At 40.3% G+C, this 21,159-nt stretch overlaps 1 protein-coding gene across 2 annotated transcripts; it reads left to right on the forward strand.

Moving 5' to 3' along the window:
- The first annotated feature begins 412 nt into the window (after nucleotides 1-412).
- Ibsp (integrin binding sialoprotein) lies at nucleotides 413-11,111 on the forward strand. Of its 2 annotated transcripts, XM_052736006.1 has the most exons (8): nucleotides 413-485; nucleotides 3,131-3,197; nucleotides 3,288-3,338; nucleotides 3,430-3,507; nucleotides 6,446-6,481; nucleotides 7,170-7,232; nucleotides 9,062-9,226; nucleotides 9,691-11,111. In XM_052736006.1, the coding sequence occupies exons 2-8, from the start codon at nucleotides 3,144-3,146 to the stop codon at nucleotides 10,222-10,224; spliced, it is 981 nt and encodes a 326-aa protein (XP_052591966.1). In that variant the 5' UTR covers nucleotides 413-485; nucleotides 3,131-3,143; the 3' UTR covers nucleotides 10,225-11,111. The 2 variants fall into 2 exon arrangements, with proteins under 2 accessions (XP_052591966.1, XP_052591967.1); XM_052736007.1 differs by lacking the exon at nucleotides 6,446-6,481.
- The last annotated feature ends 10,048 nt before the right edge of the window (nucleotides 11,112-21,159 follow it).

Consider the following 21,159-nt stretch of genomic DNA (forward strand, 5'->3'; position numbering starts at 1 on the left):
TATAAAAGAATCGATGTTGAGATATCATTGGGCATCAACTCATTCCCTTTATTTAGCGCTTCTAAACTAAGGCAGTGCTGTGTGCAATAACCGGCTTCCCTTTCTTTCAACATAGTGGAAACTTGTATAATTGTGAACGTTTAAATGTTTAAGCCTTTTGCTATTTATTTTATTTGAAATCCAGCATATTATTATATATCTTCAGAACTCTAACTGCCATCTTTTTCTAACCCTTCAATTAAATCCCACAATGCAAACCTCTTGGCACTAGACCCGCCTTTCATGTTTACTCAACTGAGCCCGCATCTTGAAAACGTGTTGAAGTTTGGGGTTTTCTGCTGAGCCTGACGTCACGCTGACCACGGCTGTGATTGGCTGCTGAGGGGCAGAGAAGGTTTATAGGCAGCAAGAGCAAGTGAATGAGTGAGTGGCTGGCAGCAGAGGGAACAATCCGTGCCACTCACTCCAGCCAGGACTGCCCAAGGGTAAGACAACCAACAAACTTCCTTGCCTCACAGCCGGGCACCTCAGGCTTCCGTGTGGGGTTTGGGCTTGGAATTATTCTATTGAAATGTGGGTCTTATTGCATTGTGCACAATGGCTCTGATCGAACTTTTGTTTACTATGAAATGGGACCTCTGAATTTAGCTTTCTTTCCAGGCTTCTTAACCTGAGCAAGCAAGTAAACTGTTCAGATTGGGAACTAGAAAATGCTGCATCTTCCTCTCTGTTTCTACATCTGCTAGGCAACTGTCTTTCTCATGCTGATAAATTCAGGGCACTCTAACCGCAGTAGTATTTACATTTGTAAATTGACTGGATATATGCATTTTCCATAAGTTATACCTAAACTGTACTTCAATAATACACAATTTCTTTTCAATATATTCTTTATTGAATTTTAAAGTGTTCATATCTTATACCTCTAAAACTAGTATGGAAATGTATACTACCAGAGAAGTAAATGATTTTTCTGCCTTATACGGAATTATAACACAATTGTTTAGAGTGTTTGAGTTGTCCAAGTCAGCAGTGGCCACTGCAGAAGACTCTATTGTTTGGTAAATCAAAAAGTAAATAAGATAAGATTAACATGGGCAGCCAGTTGAGGTATTAATGTTTCACTTGTTTTTATATGTAAAATATTATCATTTCAGCCATGCTTTCATTTTGGTTAGGTCATGATTTCATGTGAGAAATTTTTCTTATCACAGCTCTATCTACAGTTCCCTCCATTTAACTTTTAAGTTCTTTGAATATTATGAATATCACATTTTCATGAAGCTATGAAGCAAAGTTCCTTCTCCTCCTCATCTCCCTTCTCCTTCCTTTTCCTTTATTCTTTCTTCATTGCTATTGTTTTTGTTATTTTTTTTTAAATACATGATCTCATATAGCTCAGATTTACTTTGAATTTCCTATGTAGCCAAGGAAGTCCTTGAACTCCTGATTCTCCTGCATCCACCTCCCAAGTGTACCAGCCGGAGGGTCTCATCAGTCTTCTTAAACAGGTGGTCCATGTTCAGGGGCTAAACCCTTTGCTCCTCTGAATTTGTTAAAGTATCTCTGTCTCTCTGTCTCTCTGTCTCTCTGTCTCTCTGTCTCTCTGTCTCTCTCTCTCTCTCTCTCTCTCTCTCTCTCTCTCTCTCTCCTGCTCCCTTCCTCCCTCTTTTGACTGCACACAAACAAATATGAATAATTCCAAGATACAAGATGAAAACAGTGTGTACACATCCAATCAAAATTCCCACACCAGCAGTGTGTCTGGAGCCTTACATCTGTATCTAATACCCAGTAAAGCTGTAGTAAATGCTAATGATGATGTAAAATAAAACAGAAATGTCCCCACAGAGTACAATACATGACATGAGTTTTATACATTTTAAATATTTCATTACAAAATGTATTTAGAGAAAATGCCATTCCTGCTGTATCACCAAATTGTCACCATGTCTGAATCAACTCCCATTAGCTGTGAGTGAACAGGTGTTAGGATTCCAGTTCGTTCACCCTCTTGAGGGCAGAGATTAAAACAGAATTTCAGGGTAGCACTCCGCTGTCTGCTTCTCTTGATGAAGCTGTGTGGAAGTGGGGAGCTCTTGCTGTAAACCTGGGATTGCCCAGGACCACCCATCCCCTGGCAGCCGCATCTTTACTCCGTAGAACATCTACACCTACCACAGAGATCCGCACTAAGAGACACAAAGCTGAAATGGAGCTGGGGAAACCTGATCCTAGAGATTCGTCCCTCCAGATGAGACTCTTGAGTGCTGTTTCTCACGAGAGCAGCATTTCATGTGTTCTGGGTTGTTTCCCTCCTTTCTCATTTGTGCCCTTTTTCTTCCCCCCTCCCTCCCTTCCTTTCTCTGTATCTCTCTATCTGTCTCTCTGTCCCTGTCTTTCTCTGTCTCTCCTCCCCTTCCTCTTCCTCTCTCCACTCTCCCCTTCCCTTCTTCCCTCCCTCCCTCCCTCCCTCCCTTCCTCCCTCCCTCCATCTCCCATCCTTCCCTCCCTCTTGCAGGTCCAAAACCAACTCTGAAGTATTCTTAGGGAAAGGGCCCCTACTGTCTATTTTAAGAATGAACTCTTAGTTCAAAAATCTATGCACAGAAGTTGGAAACTCCTTGCAATCCACTGGGTAAATGAACCATCTCAACATATTTGAGCTTGGCTTGATTTTTAACCATCAGCAACTGAATGGGACAGGAAGCCACACTGACATGCCCACTGGCTGGTGTGGCTGATGCTCCCCTGTCAGTGCCCTTTGGAGATTTCTTCACCCTGTGCGAAGCATCCGGAGTATTCAGAGCCTGATACAGGGATCCAATGATCCCCCACTAACAAGTCACAGAAAAATGGATGAACCAAATATGGAGCTCAGAGCTCTTCAGACACACCTACAATGCAAGTGGAAGGACTTGGAAAAACAAAGAGACTTTTTCAAGGCTGGGGGTCAAACACAGGTCCTCACTCATGCCAGACAAGTAACCACACCTCTCCAACTGGAAATTCGTTTATAATTAGTTTAAATGAGAGTTAGCCAAAAAAAGACCAACTGAATTCTTTATGAGCAAATGAGCCATGCACTATGTTTTAATATCTGCTAACTGTATCCCTTCTTGGATTGCAGAAATAATTGCAAAATGAAGACTGCTTTAATTTTGCTCAGCATTTTGGGAATGGCTTGTGCTTTCTCAGTAAGTTCATTGTGGAAAAACCTTTATTTTTGGTAGTTACATTTTTTTATGTAAACGGGGTCTGTAACAATAAAATGTTCTTTTGGACAGATGAAAAATTTCCATCGCAGAGTCAAAGCTGAAGATTCTGAGGAAAATGGGGTAAGTAATTTTAGAAAATTTCTCTAGCCTACATTTATTCTAATATAAGTGTGCACTAAATATGATCATAACCTTTGTTTTATTTATGCAGGTCTTTAAGTACCGGCCACGCTATTTTCTTTACAAGCATGCCTACTTTTATCCATCTCTAAAACGGTTTCCGGTCCAGGTTAGTGCAAAACTCAATTTTCTTTTTCACTCCTCATACTTTGGTAACGGGAATTAAATTTAACACCCGGACATCTGAACCCACTCCCAACACCATTCATCCAGATCCCTCCTTCTGCTATGGAAACTTGAATTTATTATAAAAACCCAAGCTTTCTTTCAACACAAGAGACAAAGTACAGTGAGAGAGAGAGAGAGAGGGAGAGAGAGAGAGAGAGAGAGAGAGAGAGAGAGAGAGAGAGAGAGAGAGAGAACTGGGGTGATGAAAACAAGTACTCTGACATCTAGAGTTCAAGCGTTCCACGAATCTGCTGATAAAAGTGAACATTTTATCAACTACTGACAAGGAAGCTGGTGATGAGATCACTAATTGTGGTAAGATCACTAATTGTGATAATATCACTAATGGTCATTAAGGTTGGCTTGGTACTGTCACCCAGTTGTTCACATCTGACATTTCAGCATCCCCTGAGCTCTCGAAAAGCTAAATTCATAAGCACTCGAGTCTTCAGACAACCAGAGGCCTTAATAACTCCCCGGCAGTGATGATGATGATGTCTGGAACCCTTACTGTGTTAGGTGGCAGGACTGTGGGTCACACATGGAGCACAATCATAACAGGGTCTGGCCCAAGCACTGCAGAGGACAGAGAGAAACTTGTGAAATGTAGGAAGCCCATGAGGAAAAAAAAATCAGTAAAATTTGTAAACAAGAAGGAAATATAACTAAAGCTAAAAATGAGGCATCCCATTTTTGCTGGGTTATTTGTGAAAGTGGTCTTTGGATACTGGAGGGTGTGGTGCTGGTCCTAAATACACAAAAAACTAGCGTGACACTATTTTTGTGACTGTACAGTTTGGGTTCAGAGTGTCAATTATGCACCATTTGACCCAGGACTCCCAAGGCACTGAAAGCGGCAGGATCCTGTGAACGTTGCCTCAGCACGGTGGCTTGGCTCCGAGTCTCACCATATGTCAGGCTAACCCCTCTCTAGCTCATGCAATGATAGGAAATCATAATCCTCAAGTATTTCTAGCACCATTATAATTATAGAGAACTTGTGTGGCCGCAGAAATACGAGCATGAGTGATACAAGAGTTGCGGGTTTTCAGAGTTGTCCTCTGTTCCTTGGTTCACCTCAGGCTCAGAAATAAACAGGGTCCATTTGGAAATTTGTTCCTCTTCTAAAACAGAAATCATATAAATTCGAGTTCCTAAGTAGCTGGCTAACTTTTCTGAAATATCTAATACTTAGATACAACCATTCCCACCTAGATTTTATATATATATATATATATATATATATATATATATATATATGATCCAACTAAAAAGTCCATAGTATACTAATATTGATAAAGTTACAGTCTTTTGTTATTGATAAATTCAAAGTCCATAGAAGTCAAATATGCTTCTATCACAAATTATATACATAGAGGCTTGACCAATTTAAGTAGAACTTGTAAGGTAATTGTTTTAAAATTTAAAAAAAGAACATCTCCACATACAACTTTCTGAGATATTTGTGACAAGCTCCTGTTTTCACAAAGTTTGATGTCTCCTATCTTATGTCAACATCTATTTATTGTCTAAAGTTGTCATCCTGACCCCATGAGTTATATTTTATTGACTTCAAAATTCATGTGTTTGTTAGCAAGTCTGTTTATGGGCCGTCATCCATAAAATAGCAACTTGCATGTAAAGCATTAGATGGTTGCAAAGCCACCAACAAATCTACCATAGATTGTCTCCATGCTGAGCTATAGAAACAGAAGTGTAAATCATCTTAATTAGTATCCTAAGCTATTTCAGTGAAAAATTACATTTTATGATTAAGATGATATTTGATTAGTGTGCCAACTTGTAGAAAGCAAGATTCAATTTATTTCTTTTATCATATTCAGCTAGCATACAAATGTGGATTTTCAGAATTGCCCTCCATTAAGACACCTGTTCATCTGTCTTTTATCTGCCCATCATCTCTCATGTGTCTATATAAATACATGAAAGGCTCTGGAAGAATCAGTAAGACTTTGTGATAAACTGGTAGTACGTAAAAGAAAGGAAAGTGATTCAAAACAATAACAAAGTAAAATGCAAACCTTTAAGTATCCCACATAGCTTTTAAATGGCCCCCACCACACACACTAATGGTGGAGTGTTAGCAAGTTAGGGAGGAAAATACAGCGAAGGAAGCATGAAGAATACCTAACATAATCCCAGCGGAGAAAAACAGCTCTGCTTAGATAAATATATGGTCCTCTATATTTGACTTAATAAGTGGAAATAGCTCAAACATAATGATTTATTTTATTCCTCCCTGGGTGTGGAACAGCGTAACTGCTAGGTCATGGCAGTGTAGTGAGGGTCTAATTACTCTTCTTCCACCCAAAGTTATTGTTGGCCCAAGGCAGCAAGCTCCCTTTCCTTGGCTGGGTGACACAGCCACCTGGAGAATGAGGCCAACAGGGACTCCATGAGCAGCACAGGGATGAGCCTCCTCTACAGACTTATTCCTAACTCAGAAGTTAATGGTCCTTCTCAGTCATGTTCTTCCAGGACAGGATGCTTAACTGATCATCAGAATCCAAGCTGACATAGATAGGCAGGAAATGGCAGTTTAGCTAGGTGTGCATGGATCCCTGAGGCTTTTGGGGCTGAGTGTGGAATAGGAAGGGAGATTCCCTTTGGGTTATCTTTGGTAGAAAGATCAAGGGTCTCTCCTCTTGACTTGGAAGTTCTGATGCATGTTTAGATTTACATGTAATTAAAAAAAATAAAAAGAAGAAAGCTCAGAATTAGGGTATATCTAATGTGTAGAGCATTTGCCCTGAGTTTGATCCCCAGCACTGTAAGAATATAACAAAACAATGTAAAGGCAACAACAATGAAGACCCAAATAAAGCAATAAAGCTCACTGACTCATGTTTTATATGTAGGATCCTTGGTTTACTTTATTATCACCCCGCCAAATCGTAAGTGCTTTTATATCTTTCATCTAATTTAACTGTGCATCTATCAATGAACATAATTTTAAAATTAGTTCTAATTAAATTGAGAATCTAGGAATACAAATTTAGTTTCTCTATATCAAATTATGATTTAGATTGTAGTATTTAAGAGAACTGTCAAATAACACTTTACACTTTATAGTAAGCTAAATCATTATCACCTGTATTTTGTAAGAAAATAAGACTATGCAATCTTTATCTTAGTCTGAGACCTGCTTAGAAATGGTTGGTGAAATCACCCTTTTTTGAATAGTTCCTTCTTGGAGAAGGAACTCAGTAATTCCTTTATTCCTTCAAAACTAAGCAATTTGTGATTTGTTATTCTGGTTTTTGCATAGAATGTAATATTTCAACATATTGTCTATGTTTGGGAGGTTTAAAGTGAGTAACCTCATTCATAGGCTATTCATTATGAAAACAGCTGTTTCCTCATTTCATATTCGCCCAAATGTGCTCACATCTTTCTCACTTTAGCTTGACACTGTTCTGTGCTAACAAATCAACCAAGCTGATAATACTAATAAACATAAGTAAATATCTCTGCGTGTTACATTTTAATCATCAGGAAATTTCAGTTGCTGTTATGCATCACATGTGTATGTACACATGCACACATACTATGTGTGTGTATATATGTAAATGTATGTTTTAGGGAGGCAGCGACTCTTCGGAAGAAAACGGAGATGGTGATAGTTCAGAGGAAGAGGGGGAAGAGGTAAGACATTTTTTGTATTCTCTGTAACAAGGCAGGCAACACAAGGAACGAAGAGGAAACTCTTCTGTGCAGTCTGAACCCAGCAAATACCCACTGCTACCTTGCCAGCTACTCATAACCAGCTATTTTGGACAGGTGGAATATTACTTGAGTTCAAAGCAACTAAAGCAACTTACTTTAAACACCATTACAATGTGGGGTTGAAGTCACCTAGATGCGGTACCCAAAAACAAAGGCATCTGCATTTTAAGGGAAGTGTAAAACCCACTGAAAAGCAGCATGACGTTTATTTATATTGGATGCCTATGATAGTAAGCAAGAAAGAAGTAATCTCAAGCTTGGCGCCATGAACCTTCTTCCTTGGTGGGCAGGATGTGAAGCCAACTGACACCTCCACAGTGGTGTCCTGATTTAATCTACAGAATATGGTCAGTCTCTTTAATAGTAATTTAATAGATTTTTGTCTAATTATTAGATTACAGAAACAAAAATACTCAATATGTATAAACATCTTCCTAAATAGTTAAATTACTGTACTTAATGGCTAAAATTCATTTAGATAGGTTGAAAATCATGGTATTATGTTTATAATTGATATCTTGGAAATATACTATTAGAATATGTTGTCCTGGATAGACAGTTATCACTACTCCTGGCTTGGGAACCTTCCAAATTCAGTTATTTCTGGGTGGTGTTTATGAATAGAAAATTATAACCAAAAATGGAACATCTGTGTCAGGTATCCTGAAAGCCAAAGATGTGGCAACTTGAATGCCGACCAAGTATTAGTTTTTCCTTCTGGTTAAGTAACATTCCCTGTGCTATAGTTACCCTGACCGTGGAGGGAAGGCCTTAAAAAATAATGCCAGGCCAGGACCAGAAACCCTGTGTGCCCTACATCTTTCAAAATCTTGCTATAGCTCAGTCAGACTCCAAAGCTAAGGGAGACTCATCCATGTTACTACAGCTGTTTTCTGTCCAGCAACTGTGAAGTGGACTTTGCATGTCCCAGTTCCACCATGCATCTCTTGGCAGCAGTTCTTGGTTGCTGTGGTGGCGGTGAATACAGAAGCATCAGGCCTCTGGCAAAGTTATGCCCACCTAAAACGTTAAATATGTAAGCCCTCCCATTTCTTCTGTTCAAATCCCCTATGACCCAAGAACGCTATGTTAAACTCTGTTCAAGGAAGAACTGTTCCATGCCTCCTGCTGTAACTCTTCATAAAATCCTGCTTTAGTCAATTTGTTTTCAAAAGAAAGATCAAACTCAGATTTAGTTCATTTCCCTGAAATCTTAACATTAGCCTAACATCACAATCTCCCAGAAATGCATTTCAAGTAAATTCAACTCTCCACTACTCATTTATTTAAATTTAAACATATAAAATCCAGATTTTTTACTAGTAGGTATTAATTATACTGATAGATTATCTCAGTTTACAAACTATTATATTATAGCATAAATAAAAGAATAAAACATTAAAGATTATAATGTGCATTTGTCCAAATCTTAATTTTTAATCATCTTCATGTAATATCATATACACTACTATAAATTTCTTGTGCAGAAGAAATAATTGTGCACCAAACGTCTAAAGCACAAAAACTGTTAAGTTGATAAAACAGAAAGTATAAATAACTGCAGCATTCCACCAGCTGATAAATAGGATTAAGTAGCATTGAGTTCTTAGAAATAAGAAGGAGAATGGCACACAGGCGGGCAGTTAGGTGCCAGCTGAGGGCATTTCCAAACAGTGCCTCAAAGACCCGACAAATCTTGAGCTCTATTCCAGCTATAGTAAATTTTGAACTCTGGGTATTCTCACCAGGAAACTTCAAATGAAGAGGAAAACAATGAAGATTCGGAGGGGAATGAAGAGGAGGAGGCCGAGGCCGAGAACACCACACTGTCTGGTGTAACAGCTGCCTATGGGGCGGAGACCACGATGGGAACAGGGGCTGTAGGACTAGCTGCACTCCAGCTGCCCAAGAAGGTAGTGAGTTCCAACGTTGATCTGTTTGCATCTCTCTGCTGATGTCCAGGTCTCCCTGGCACTATTCATATAGTATTTATACCATCTTTACTTATATTATTACCTCATTAAAGAAGCAAGAATAGATAGACTTTCCCTGATTACAAATGAAGAATGATATTCTGCGACTTTCCTTCCCAAGCTATTGTACCGTCCCACTTCAGAGGTGCGACTTCCAAGGCAGAGAGTGGGGGGTGGGGGTGGGCAGAGCTAAGGAAGCATTGTGCAGAGGGTAGGCTTATCGGGTACACGCCGCCAACCCATCAAAACCCATTACAAAGGTATCTCTCCTGAATTTTTAAAGTCATCACCAATTCTTCCACAAATCAAGTTATCTTTAGCTCAAGACAGCATCCATAACAAGGCCATCCGCAGAAGAGTTTTTCACAACTAGATTTTGAATGATTTCAAACCTTGCCTTTCAGGCTGCAGATGCAGAAAGCGAGCCCGCAAAAAAGAAGGAAAGCGATGAAGAAGAAGAGGAGGAGGAGGAGGAAGAAAACGAAAACGAAGAGGCAGAAGTCGATGAAAACGAGCAGGTGGTCAACGGCACCAGCACCAACTCCACCGAGGTGGACGGCGGGAACGGCAGCAGTGGTGGAGACAACGGAGAAGAAGGGGAGGAACAGAGTGTCACTGAAGGGACCACGGCGGGCAGGGAGCAGATCAGCGATGGCCCCAAGACAGCTGACCTTCTGGACGGGTTTCAGCATACCACCCCACCACCCGAAGCCTACGGGACCACCCCGCCACCATTCAGAAAATCCACCACCGCTGAGTATGGGGGAGAATACGAACAAATGGGCAACAATGAGGACAACGGTGAGTATCAAGTCTACGACAACGAGAACGGGGAGCCTCGCGGGGACAATTACCGCGCCTATGAGGACGAATACAGCTACTACAAGGGGCGTGGCTATGAAGGCTACGATGGTCAAGATTATTACTACCACCAGTGAGGGTCCCCCTGGGGTGAATTCCCCACGCTGTCATTGCGTCTGGCTACCATTTATTTTCAAAGTTCAACTCAGGAAGGTGCAAGATAACACATGTGCGTTGTCCAATGTGGAATGGTGCTACAGTCCCGGAGTGATCTCTGCAAATGCTTCTATTTGTAACGGCTTCTTTTTTATTTTCCCAGGAGTGTCACTTGAAAGGTCATTGTGAGTCAGGGCCACGGATCAAACAGTACACCATCTCTGAGCTGGGACCGGATGGAGTGCTTTGAGGTTGTAACTCTCCAGTCTTTGTGCTGCGTGCACTATTGCTAACTGCCCAGACATACTCTTTGTGCAAGAAGGCACCTAGAGAGAGATTTATAAACAACACTGTAGACAATAGTTGTGTAGTTCCTGTATCACACCCCCTAGCCAATACTGTATTAGGTTTAATTCTCATCCTCATGTATTTTAAGTGACCTGTATGCATGGGTTTTATCTCAAATACATATGCAGTTCTTGAAATGTGTTATAATTAGGAAGAAATGGAGGGCATTGGGAAGCATGTGAGTTTAAAGAGGGAGACAATTCAGCTAAAAAGCAAGCTTATTTCCATTAGGGTTTAAAACTCAGAGGATCTGGAAACATCCTCTCTTCAATAAATCTGCAGGACTAAGGTTTGACAGTTGAGGGCAGAATCAGCTTTATAGACTAGGGAATAAATGACTCAGAGTTGTAGATTTAACAAACATGAATACATGTTGTATGATGCCCACTTCAATTTGAATTTCAGATAAACAATGATTGGTTTTTAATACAAATACCCCCTCCATGAACAATTAATCTCTGTGAAATATCTGGAACAAAGTTATGCTAAATAAATGACTTATTCTTTATCTAATATTCAACTGTGACTGGGTGTCCTGTGTTTTTCTGGTAAACTTATCCCTACAAAATTTGATCTTAAATGGGATAGGGCATACAATGGGGTAATTAAACTCTTACACACATGTAGATGTAACCAACCTTCTTATTAAATAAGAAACACAGAACCAATGCAAAGAAGAAAGCCAAGAGGTCAGAGCTAAGAGCTAAAACCTTACCCTTCCTCCTGCGGTGGTCCTACCTCTCCTAAAGAGAGCTACTTCCTGTGTTAAAGTCTTTATAAAGACTTTCGGTTCTGCCTTCTCATTGGTTGTAAACCCAACCACATGACCGCCTCGTCACGGCCTGTCTGTATAGACCTCCAGGTTTTCCATGATTGGTATTGAGATTAAAGGCATGTGTATCCAATAATGGCTGTATCCCTGAACACACAGAGACTTACCTAGCTCTGCCTACCAAGTGCTGGGATTACAAGCGTACGCCACCACTGCCCTGCTTTCCTATGGCTTGCTAATAGCTCTGACCCCGAGCAACTTTATTTATTAACATACAAATAACATTTTAATACAAATAAAATATCACCATACACACACACAAACACACGCACAAACCACACACACATATGCATGCAAACACACACAAAACTGCACATACACATGCACATGCATACACACACACCCAACCCCCACCACACACACAAAATTAATATACAAAGTCTTGACAGCAATTGACTCCTTAATATAAACCTAGAAACAAACTTCAAGTAAGCATATAGACATTTGAAAGAAGAAAGATGACCATAATTGACTATCCTTTAATTTATTCATTATGAGATATGTGAACCCACATAGTCAATGTTTAGACATCCAGCACATGAAAATGTAGAATCCTGTCCGAATGGTTTTGGTTTGATTGCTGTCAGTTCAGTCATCACTGGCTCAGTGACCTTGACAGCAGTCTGGAGACTGGTCAGCAAGTGCCTTCACAGCACCTCCTACCTCCCTCACTGCCTGAGTGTCTCTTCCTGTCGAGGTGATAGAGTACCCTGGCATAAACATTGTAAAGGGAATGGTGTTTATTTCAGCTCACAGTTCAAGGGTTCCAGGCAGCTCTCATGGCAGAGAAGTCGAGGCAGCTGTGGTTTGAACCAGCAGGTCACATGGTAGCCACAATCAGTCAAGAATGCTTTCTCCATCTGTAGAGTCCAGGATTCCAGCCAGGGATTGGTGTCACCCACAGTGGGAGGGGCTCCCCTTCTCAGTTAAAATCAAGATGGTCCCCAGCAGGAATGTCCAGAGGCCCATCTTCCAGGGGATTTGGGGTTCTTTCAGGTTGATAATTAACATTAAACCCTAAACTCATGACTAGTTAACATTCTGTCACATTTATTCTCATCATATCCCCTTTGTGTGTGTGTGTGTGTGTGTGTGTGTGTGTGTACATGCTGTGTACATAATTCTTTGCAAAACCATTGAAGAGGAGTTTGTAGAGATCACGATGCTTCATCAATACTTCAGTATTTATTTTAAAAAGATTTAACCAGGAAGGATGGTATGTGCGTATAATCCTAGTACGCAGAAGGCTGGTGCAATAGGATGGAGACTTCCAGGCCACCACAGTCTCCGTGGTGAGATTATTTCCCACTTTCCTCCTTACATAACCGTGATTTATCCTGTATAAGCATAATACTATTCTCATTCTCAAGAATTTTAACATTGGCAAGAATATCTCGTAATATTAAAAGTGTGTCATTCATAAACATCTTAAGTTTCCCACTTATTGTCATCCTCAATTTTATTGGTGAACATTTGGCACAAGGAAATCACAAACGGCCAGGCAGGGTTAAACAGAGTCAGGGTGGCTTTACCATTATCCAGCACTCACTGCCATGCTCATCTGCAGTGGATGGGCAGGGCACCTCTAGTGCAGGGCACACTGCTTGGAAATGTATCACAACATGCTTAGAACCAACCAGGTTTTATGACTTGAATGTTGAACGTTTTCAGAGCCAGGATGCTGGCTTTATCTTGCTATCTAGGCAGCAGGGTATGGTGCAGAGTTCAGGAACACTGGAGACAGAGGGTCTGGTCTTGCTGGCTAATTTACCCCCATAAGTCATTAGCCCCCCAGCCCCCTATAACATGCAGTAGGCTGCTGCTAGAGTGTAACACACCTCAGCGACTCAGAACCAGCTCGTCTCTCCTCTCTCCTCTTTAGAGGCTGCGCATCAGCTTCAGAAGCCTCAGTCTGTTTTCCTTCCTGGAGTCTCATCTTCTAAATTCTGTCTGTCTGTGGAAATGAGTTCCCTTCGTGGCTGTAGAATTCCACTGATCCCTCAGTCCTTGGCTTCAGGGTATTTTTGTTTGTTTATTCATTTATTTTACATTTATTTTGAAGCTGCCAGGAAGCCAAATCAGTTTATTCATCATGCTTTCCAAAATAACCCAGGTAGTTTTCTGGTAAATTGTATAATTAAGTGGGTTTCATCATGCTCCACTCCCACTGAAATGTAGACTTCCAGGACTACATACTCTTAGACCTTGTTAGGGTGTCACGGTTACTAAACAACAGAAGAGTTTGTAACAGGCCCGTGCTGCTGCTGAAGCTGTTAGATTGATGCATTTAAATTGATCCACACCAGGGAGACACAGGCTCAAATGGAATTAGACAGTTTATTACTCCTAGAGAGAGCACGCAGGAGCAGTGAGATATCAGTTCTTGGTGTTCCTAGTGTTACAAGACAACACTAATCCAGAGGTGAAAGGTGACAGAGGGTAGGACATTCTGTTACTGAGGAGCTGGCTGTAATCAGAGCTGAACAGATGGACTTGCACAGAGGCTGTAGTTGAATGCTAAGGAGATAAAGTTGAAAGATTTTTAGTCAGCTGAAACTGGGGGAAAGGCAAGGCAGGCAGTCAGGACAGACAGACAGACAGGCAGGCAGGGCAGGCAGGGAAGGCTGGATGTGAGTTGATGACCTGGGAATATTGATAGGACCACAGAGCAGCTGCTTCTAAAAGATGACTGTGCCCTCCCTGTGGTCACCCTCTATCCTGTCTTCTCATTTCCAGTCTTTCTGAGTTTCATCAATTCATATCCCAGTCAAGTGTTCTGCATGTTAATCCAGATACAACCCAGGTTTATGCTTTGGAGAACACAAAACCTTTCCCTATGGTTTAGTTTATTGTCGTAATACACGTTCTGCATCTACATCTTTCCAGGCTAATGTTGATTTCCATCATGCTTTCTTGTTTATAATATTCCCCCTTGCTGAACTGTAAGTTTGATTTTCAAAAATCACCATTTTTAATGCAGGCTTTGAGAGTTTATCCAACAGTAAAGAAAGAGACATGGCTAGGATTGCATTCTGGATTTTTTTTTCTTTCTTTTTGGTTTTTCGAGACAGGGTTTCTCTGTGTGGCTTTGCACCTTTCCTGGAACTCACTTGGTAGCCCAGGCTGGCCTTGAACTCACAAAGATCCACCTGCCTCTGCCTCCCGAGTGCTGGGATTAAAGGCGTGCGCCACCAACGCTGGGCTCATTCTGGATTTCTTTTCTACTAAAAAGTTTGCCATGATTCTAAGTAACTCTTTGAATGAAGAGAATAAACAGCATAAGTATGAGGAAAATTAAAAATACTAGGCATACTTTTTCAGAAAAGAAAGTCAAGAATAATAGGTCTTACTTTTAAAAAAAGAATGAACCTTTATTAAAAGTAAACCAAAGAATAATCACTCAGACCTTTTATTTATCCAAGAACAATGGCGTATTTTTGCCTTTAGGTTTTTTAAAATATTCACTGGCTTAACATTATTGATTTCTTGATTAAATAATAAAAAGTTCTCATGTAAGTTAATTTTTATTACATTATATTCCTTTTCACAGGGCTTCTACACTTAATGTCACGACTTCAAACATCTAAGAAGAAAAATGATCCAGTAACATGGATAGATCTTGCTTATTTCTTTCTGAAATATAAATTCTATCCTAAGTATTTTAGTCAAGCTTTGTTCTTTTTCTGTAAAGCCAAATTCAGCAATTTTCTTTCTGTAAAGAACCAGATAACAAATATTTCGGCAACATAGCTAGGAGCCACATGGTTTCTTTCTCACGGTGCTGAAGGCTGCCCTTGGCAGTGTGTAAGTACGTGGGGTACAGAAGAACATCTCACGGTGCTGAAGGCTGCCCTTGGCAGTGTGTAAGTACGTGGGGTACAGAAGAACGCCAAGAAGACTTGGATCCTGAAAAGAGGTGATGTGTCAAATGTGGTCCACAGGCTACAGTTTGCCAACCTTGATTTTAGATAAGCCAAACCGTAAGGATTATTTTTAGAAACTGATGCACATTTAATTATTTAGGCTATAAACAAACCGTGAGTGAACCCGTTTTTTGTTCTCTTCATTTTTCTTTTCCCCTTTCAGCTTGGAGCTTTTTATCTTCATTTCAAACTTTACTTAAAAATGTGAAATTTATTTATTTATTTATTTGGTGGAAATTTTTTTGGTGGCTGTCTTTGAACATTTCTGGATATAAACATATTAATTTTTGATAAGTAATATTTAAAAATAATTTTCCTGCTATGTCATCCTTTGAAATTCTGTAGATCACTATCTGCATGGAAAAAAAGTCTTGATCTTGATTGTAGCAATGGGAGCATCATGTAAAATCAACAGTAAGACATGAACCACAACTCAAGTTGTGTAGACAGGGTTGTCATCAAAGTCAGTCTTTAAACTAACCTTGACTGAATGACAAATACCTGAACTGTGTAATTGAAAGTTTTTCTGTGTCCCGCCTGGACCACGGTTGGGACAAATCTCTCACCCACAGTCCTGCAGCCTTTTACAAAATAATCACTCAGTGACTTATATTATTTTCAAACTATATGGCCTAATGGCTCAGGCTTCTTGCTAGCTAGCTCTTATATCTTAAATTAACCCATTTCTATAAATCTATACTTTGCCACGTGGCTTGTGGCTTACTGGTACTTTACATCTTGCTTCTCCTAGTGGTAGCTAACAGCGTCTCCTCTGTTTTCCTTTCTATAGTTGGAATGTCCTGCCTAACTTTATTCTGCCTCACCATTGGCCAAACAGCTTTAATTATCAACCAATCAGAGCAACACATTCACAGCCTATAGAACGACATTCCACAGCAGAACTGTCTACCAGGTCTTGACCTGGGCATCCTGTATTCTCCCAAATGGCTATAACACATACTCCCATCTTACAAGCTACAGTGTGATGCCAACACTCCACAGTCAAAGTGTGGGGGCCTACTCCTGCACCCCACTCATCCTGACTGCTCCGACACAATATGGAAATGTGACACCATGACAACTGTGGTCCACAAAACAGCCTGGAAGTCCCCGTATTCTGCTCCTGAGACTTGAGGCTGTCAAACAAGGAGAATCTTCTGAGAAAGGACAAAATAACGTCATTTTCACGGAACACAAGTCTAGCTAAAGAGTTTTCAACCCAGGGTATCTTGTGCCTTTGTAAGAAATATCAAATATGAATCTTTTCTAGCAAATATCATAAAACTTGTGTTTAGGACAAGGAACTCCAATCTTTTTATGTCCCCCACCTCTTAAGATTTTATATAAACGTTTGAATCTCCTGCCCACCCAGGAAAGCTACTGTTTTCACAAAGGCTTATCACTGTATTCCAGGAATTCGGTGGCGTGGAGTTGTGATCCTTTTCTTCTTGGAGCAGTGGCTCCTCCCCTTCCTTCCTTTCCTATGTACCAATTATTGCCAATTAAATTAAGACTGTGAGGTCAGACCCTGGCCAATGGAGAGCAGACAGAGGCACCACTGAATTAGAATAACAACCCAATGCGTGGCGTGTGTTCACTCTTCCAAGCACACCCTCCTGACCAAATATAAGTTTACCTTGTGCGGACACTTCAGCTGGAGTCCTGGCCTCTTTTTTTTTTTTTTTTTTTTTTGCCACCTGAGACTTATTCCTAATGCCAAGAGCCACCATGAAAGAAGTCCAGCTTATTCTGCCAGAAAACACGGTCACGTGTGTGCAGCAGCACTAAAGGCACCATCTTGGATGTTCAGGTTGGGCAGCTTCGCAGGCGGTGTCTACACCTACCCCTATGCTGTCCTGCAAGAGACAGCAAGTGAAAACACACAGGCTAAACCACACCAATGCAGATAACCCTGAAAGAAATTAACGTACTGTTTCAAAGTAAGTTTCGAGATAATATGTTAGATAGCCGTAGTTAACCAAGCAGAGGCTGACAGAATGACTCTGGATCCACGGGAGTTAAGGAAATCATCAAAGGAAAGCTAAAAATAACAGGATGCAAAACATCGTAAACTTAAAAGGTAAAGAGAAAACTATATACGCCCCCAATATGGTAAGAAAACGTTATGTGTATCCACCACACAGAGAGTAGCTGGTAAAAAGTCACATTCTGCCTCCTGTGGTCTCACAGCACAGAGCAGCAGCAACCTCTGGAAGGAACACTGTTTTGAGAATGAGCAGTGTTTTCCCTGGAAGTCACACAAGAGAACTTTGTAGCTACCTCCAAAGATGTCACCACGTCCTGAAGGAAAAGCTAATACCATTATAATTACATTTTAACTACATCCTCTGAGTCGTCATCTTAAGTTGTAATAAAACTTCTTTCTAATATAAAAATAAAGGCAAATTATATTGACATACCCTCTCTTTGGTAGTAATAGTTGAACGGGTATGTGGTCTGGAGAAATGGATACAACTAGCTTCATGCTGTTCTGTGGCACTTCATGGTACTGCACTTGAGTGAAATGCCCAACACTGAGGGAAAATAATTCTTTCTAAAGATAAAAATAATTTGGAGGAAAATGAGAAGTTGGCCATCAGTGATGTATTAGAAAGTGACATTTTTGTAGCTTAGGATGAATATTGATACTTATGAACAAGTATATTTAAAATAAAAACATCTTAATCTTCTGAAACAGGACATGATTTCCAGGATTATTATATAAACAAAACTTTTAGGATATGTTTGTCTGTTTGTTTTAAATTCAGCAGAGAAGACAGGGTTCTAAGAGAAGAGAAACAAAATGTCAGTCTCCCAGATCATCAACATTAATCACTTAGATGCCTCTTCCCAGAATGTCTCTCTCCAAACTTCTAGCTAGAAAGGGGTCTCACTATTTTTGTTTTTGTCAATTGTAGGTTCTAAGTTTAAGACTTAAGTTGAATGTTTTCCTTTGAATTCATTTCAGCTTTGAGAACATGTATATTTAGCTCCACTCTGTCTGCTCCTTGGTAGGACAAGGAGCTGTGTCAGGAAGTCTTAAAATTTTGTGAATTTTCTTTTCCTAGAACTTGTGCTCTTTCAAACCAGAATAATATATATTATATCCCATATTATATATATGGATTAATTTAATAGGAAATCTCTTTCATAGACAGGAACATTCTTTTTAAAGGAAGAAAAACAGAGAAAAAGTACATTTGCATACATATGAAATTCTTATAAGCGTATAGCAATGAAAAGCCATTTGATATCTATATGTGAGGCACAAACAAAACACTTTGTGTGAATCATTAAAGTTATGAATGGTGTAAAAGCATAAATACTGAATGACCTGTCAATTGTAAAGTTTTCTAAATTGATTATTGGCTTAATAGAATATCATTACAAATGAGCGTTTTTCTCTTTCGTTTTTCTCTTTCTCTTTTCTACCATTTGTGTTTTGGTTCACTGTTGCTTATTGCTTTTATTTTTTGACTTCCATCTCCTTAATAGTTCTGTCCCTTGTCACCCAAATACTCAGCACTGATGAAGCTGGTGTATGATGTCTCAGGAAATACACCTTCCAGTCCTTAAACTTCAGTCCCATCAGTTCTCTCTCTGAATTTGTTCACCCATTGGGTAAACCATAGAAGACATGATGATATTGTGTCCTCCAATATACTGTGTACCCTAATAAACTTATCTGGGGTCAGAGAATAGAACAGCCACTAGATAGACATAGAGGCCAGAAAATGGCGGCGCACACACACATACACACACACACACACACACACACACACACACACACACACACACACACACACACCTTTAATCCTAGCATTCCGGAGGCAGAGATCCATCCGGATCTCCGTGAGTTCAAAGTCACACTGGAAACAGCCAGACATGGTGACACACACCTTTAATCCCAGCACTTGAGATCTCATGTCTTGCTTCAGAAAGACATTTGCCTTTAATCCCAGGGAGTGATGGAAGGAAGCAGAAAGGTATATATAAGGCATGAGGACCAGGAACTAGAGGCTTTTTAAGGTCTTTTTAAGCTTTTAGGCTTTTGAGCAGCAGTTCAGCTGAAATCCATTTGGATGAGGACTCATGAGGCTTCCAGTTTGAGGAAACAAGATCAGTTGAGGAATTGGCAAGGTGAGGTTGGATGGGGTTTGTTCTGTTTCTCTGATCTTTCAGCATTTACCCCAGTATCTGGCTTCTGAGTGTTTTTTATTAATAGGACCTTTTAAGATTTGTGCTACAAGACATGGTAAGAAAACCAACAGGGAACTGGGGGCAGGAACAGAAAGAAGCATGCCTGCTCCACCTGGGTCACAGACAGTTGTTAGTAACAGGAACAATGGGTGAGCTGGGCAAGTAGGCAGTGGGCTAAGCACCCTGCAGAATTGGGTAATGTTCATGCTGACATTATGTGTCAACATAACACACTGGCCTTAATTAGCCAGATTTCCTATGCTATTTCTGGCTTTTCTATTTGCTGATTATGAGAACTTAAGAAAATTCCTGAAGCACTCTGTGTCTCATCACTAAAAACTATGATGATAATAATATTATCTACATCAGAGTTGTTACTGGGACTAAATTAGTTAGAATAATACTTGGATGGAGAAAAGGAGGCTGAAAAAATTCAATTTCATTGTTTGAGCAATTTGTCACATCTGGGTTTAAGCTTAGATGTGTTTAAGTACAGGATTATGAGGCTAAGTGTCTCCACTATCAATGACAGTGATCAAATATTTTAACGTTCAGTTAGATGGTTTTAAATCAATGTGGTTCTCTTCACACACAACTTGAAGTTCTTGTAAGTCTTTAAAATCAACTCAGGATCCTTAGAAGAGAAGCTGTAGAATGTGTATGAAGCAAGAAGGGTTGGCCTAAACTAAACAAACTGTCATTGTCCAAACCAAAACTGTATCAGGAATATATTGCTCATTTTTCTGCTTTTTATCATTATTTTTTATTTTATTTTTGCCTATTTGAGTTTGGGGAAATCAGAGATTTGTGCTTAAAATTCATTACATGTTATTTATTGCTGATTATAAAATTGCATTTACGCACAAGTAGCTCTCATAAAGTATAAGTCTAAAAACTTACATAACCTTTTATTGGTAGATTTACACATAAACCTAATGTGAGTCATCCCACTAGACATTACTATGTTTTTAGACCAAATAAAACCTCCCTAACTATTGTGAACATGAATTGCAATTTGATTTTTAGCATCTACCACCAAGGAAAGGAAGCACAGACTCAATATCCTAACCATTTAATAAAAATCTTCATCCAAATTAAAACCACAACACATCCTTCAAAAGCATCTTTTGAATATTTTCCCATTTCAATAAAAAGCAACTTCATTTTTCCTATCACGAGGCAAAATCCTGAGTTCATCCTGCCTCCACCTGAGTTTCCCAGTGAGCTTCCCCTGGTGTGAGCACCCCCTGGCATGAGCTTCCCCTGGTGTGAGCACCCCCTGGTGTGAGCTTCCCCTGGTGTGAGCTTCCCCTGGTGTGAGCTTCCCCTGGCGTGAGCTTCCCCTGGCATGAGCTTCCCCTGGTGTGAGCACCCCCTGGTGTGAGCATCCCCTGGTGTGAGCTTCCCCTGGTGTGAGCATCCCCTGGTGTGAGCATCCCCTTGTGTGAGCTTCCCCTGGTGTGAGCTTCCCCTGGTGTGAGCTTCCCCTGGTGTGAGCATCCCCTGGTGTGAGTGTCCCTGGTGCAGCCAAGTCCTATGGTCCTTCTTCTGAAACCATGCTGCATATGACCACTTTTCCTCACTCCTCTGCCCCTGCCTGCTTTGAGACCCAT

The sequence above is a fragment of the Peromyscus californicus genome, unplaced genomic scaffold (assembly GCF_007827085.1).
Source record: "Peromyscus californicus insignis strain IS unplaced genomic scaffold, ASM782708v3 Scaffold_13__1_contigs__length_99412109, whole genome shotgun sequence".
Taxonomy (NCBI): Eukaryota; Metazoa; Chordata; class Mammalia; order Rodentia; family Cricetidae; genus Peromyscus; species Peromyscus californicus.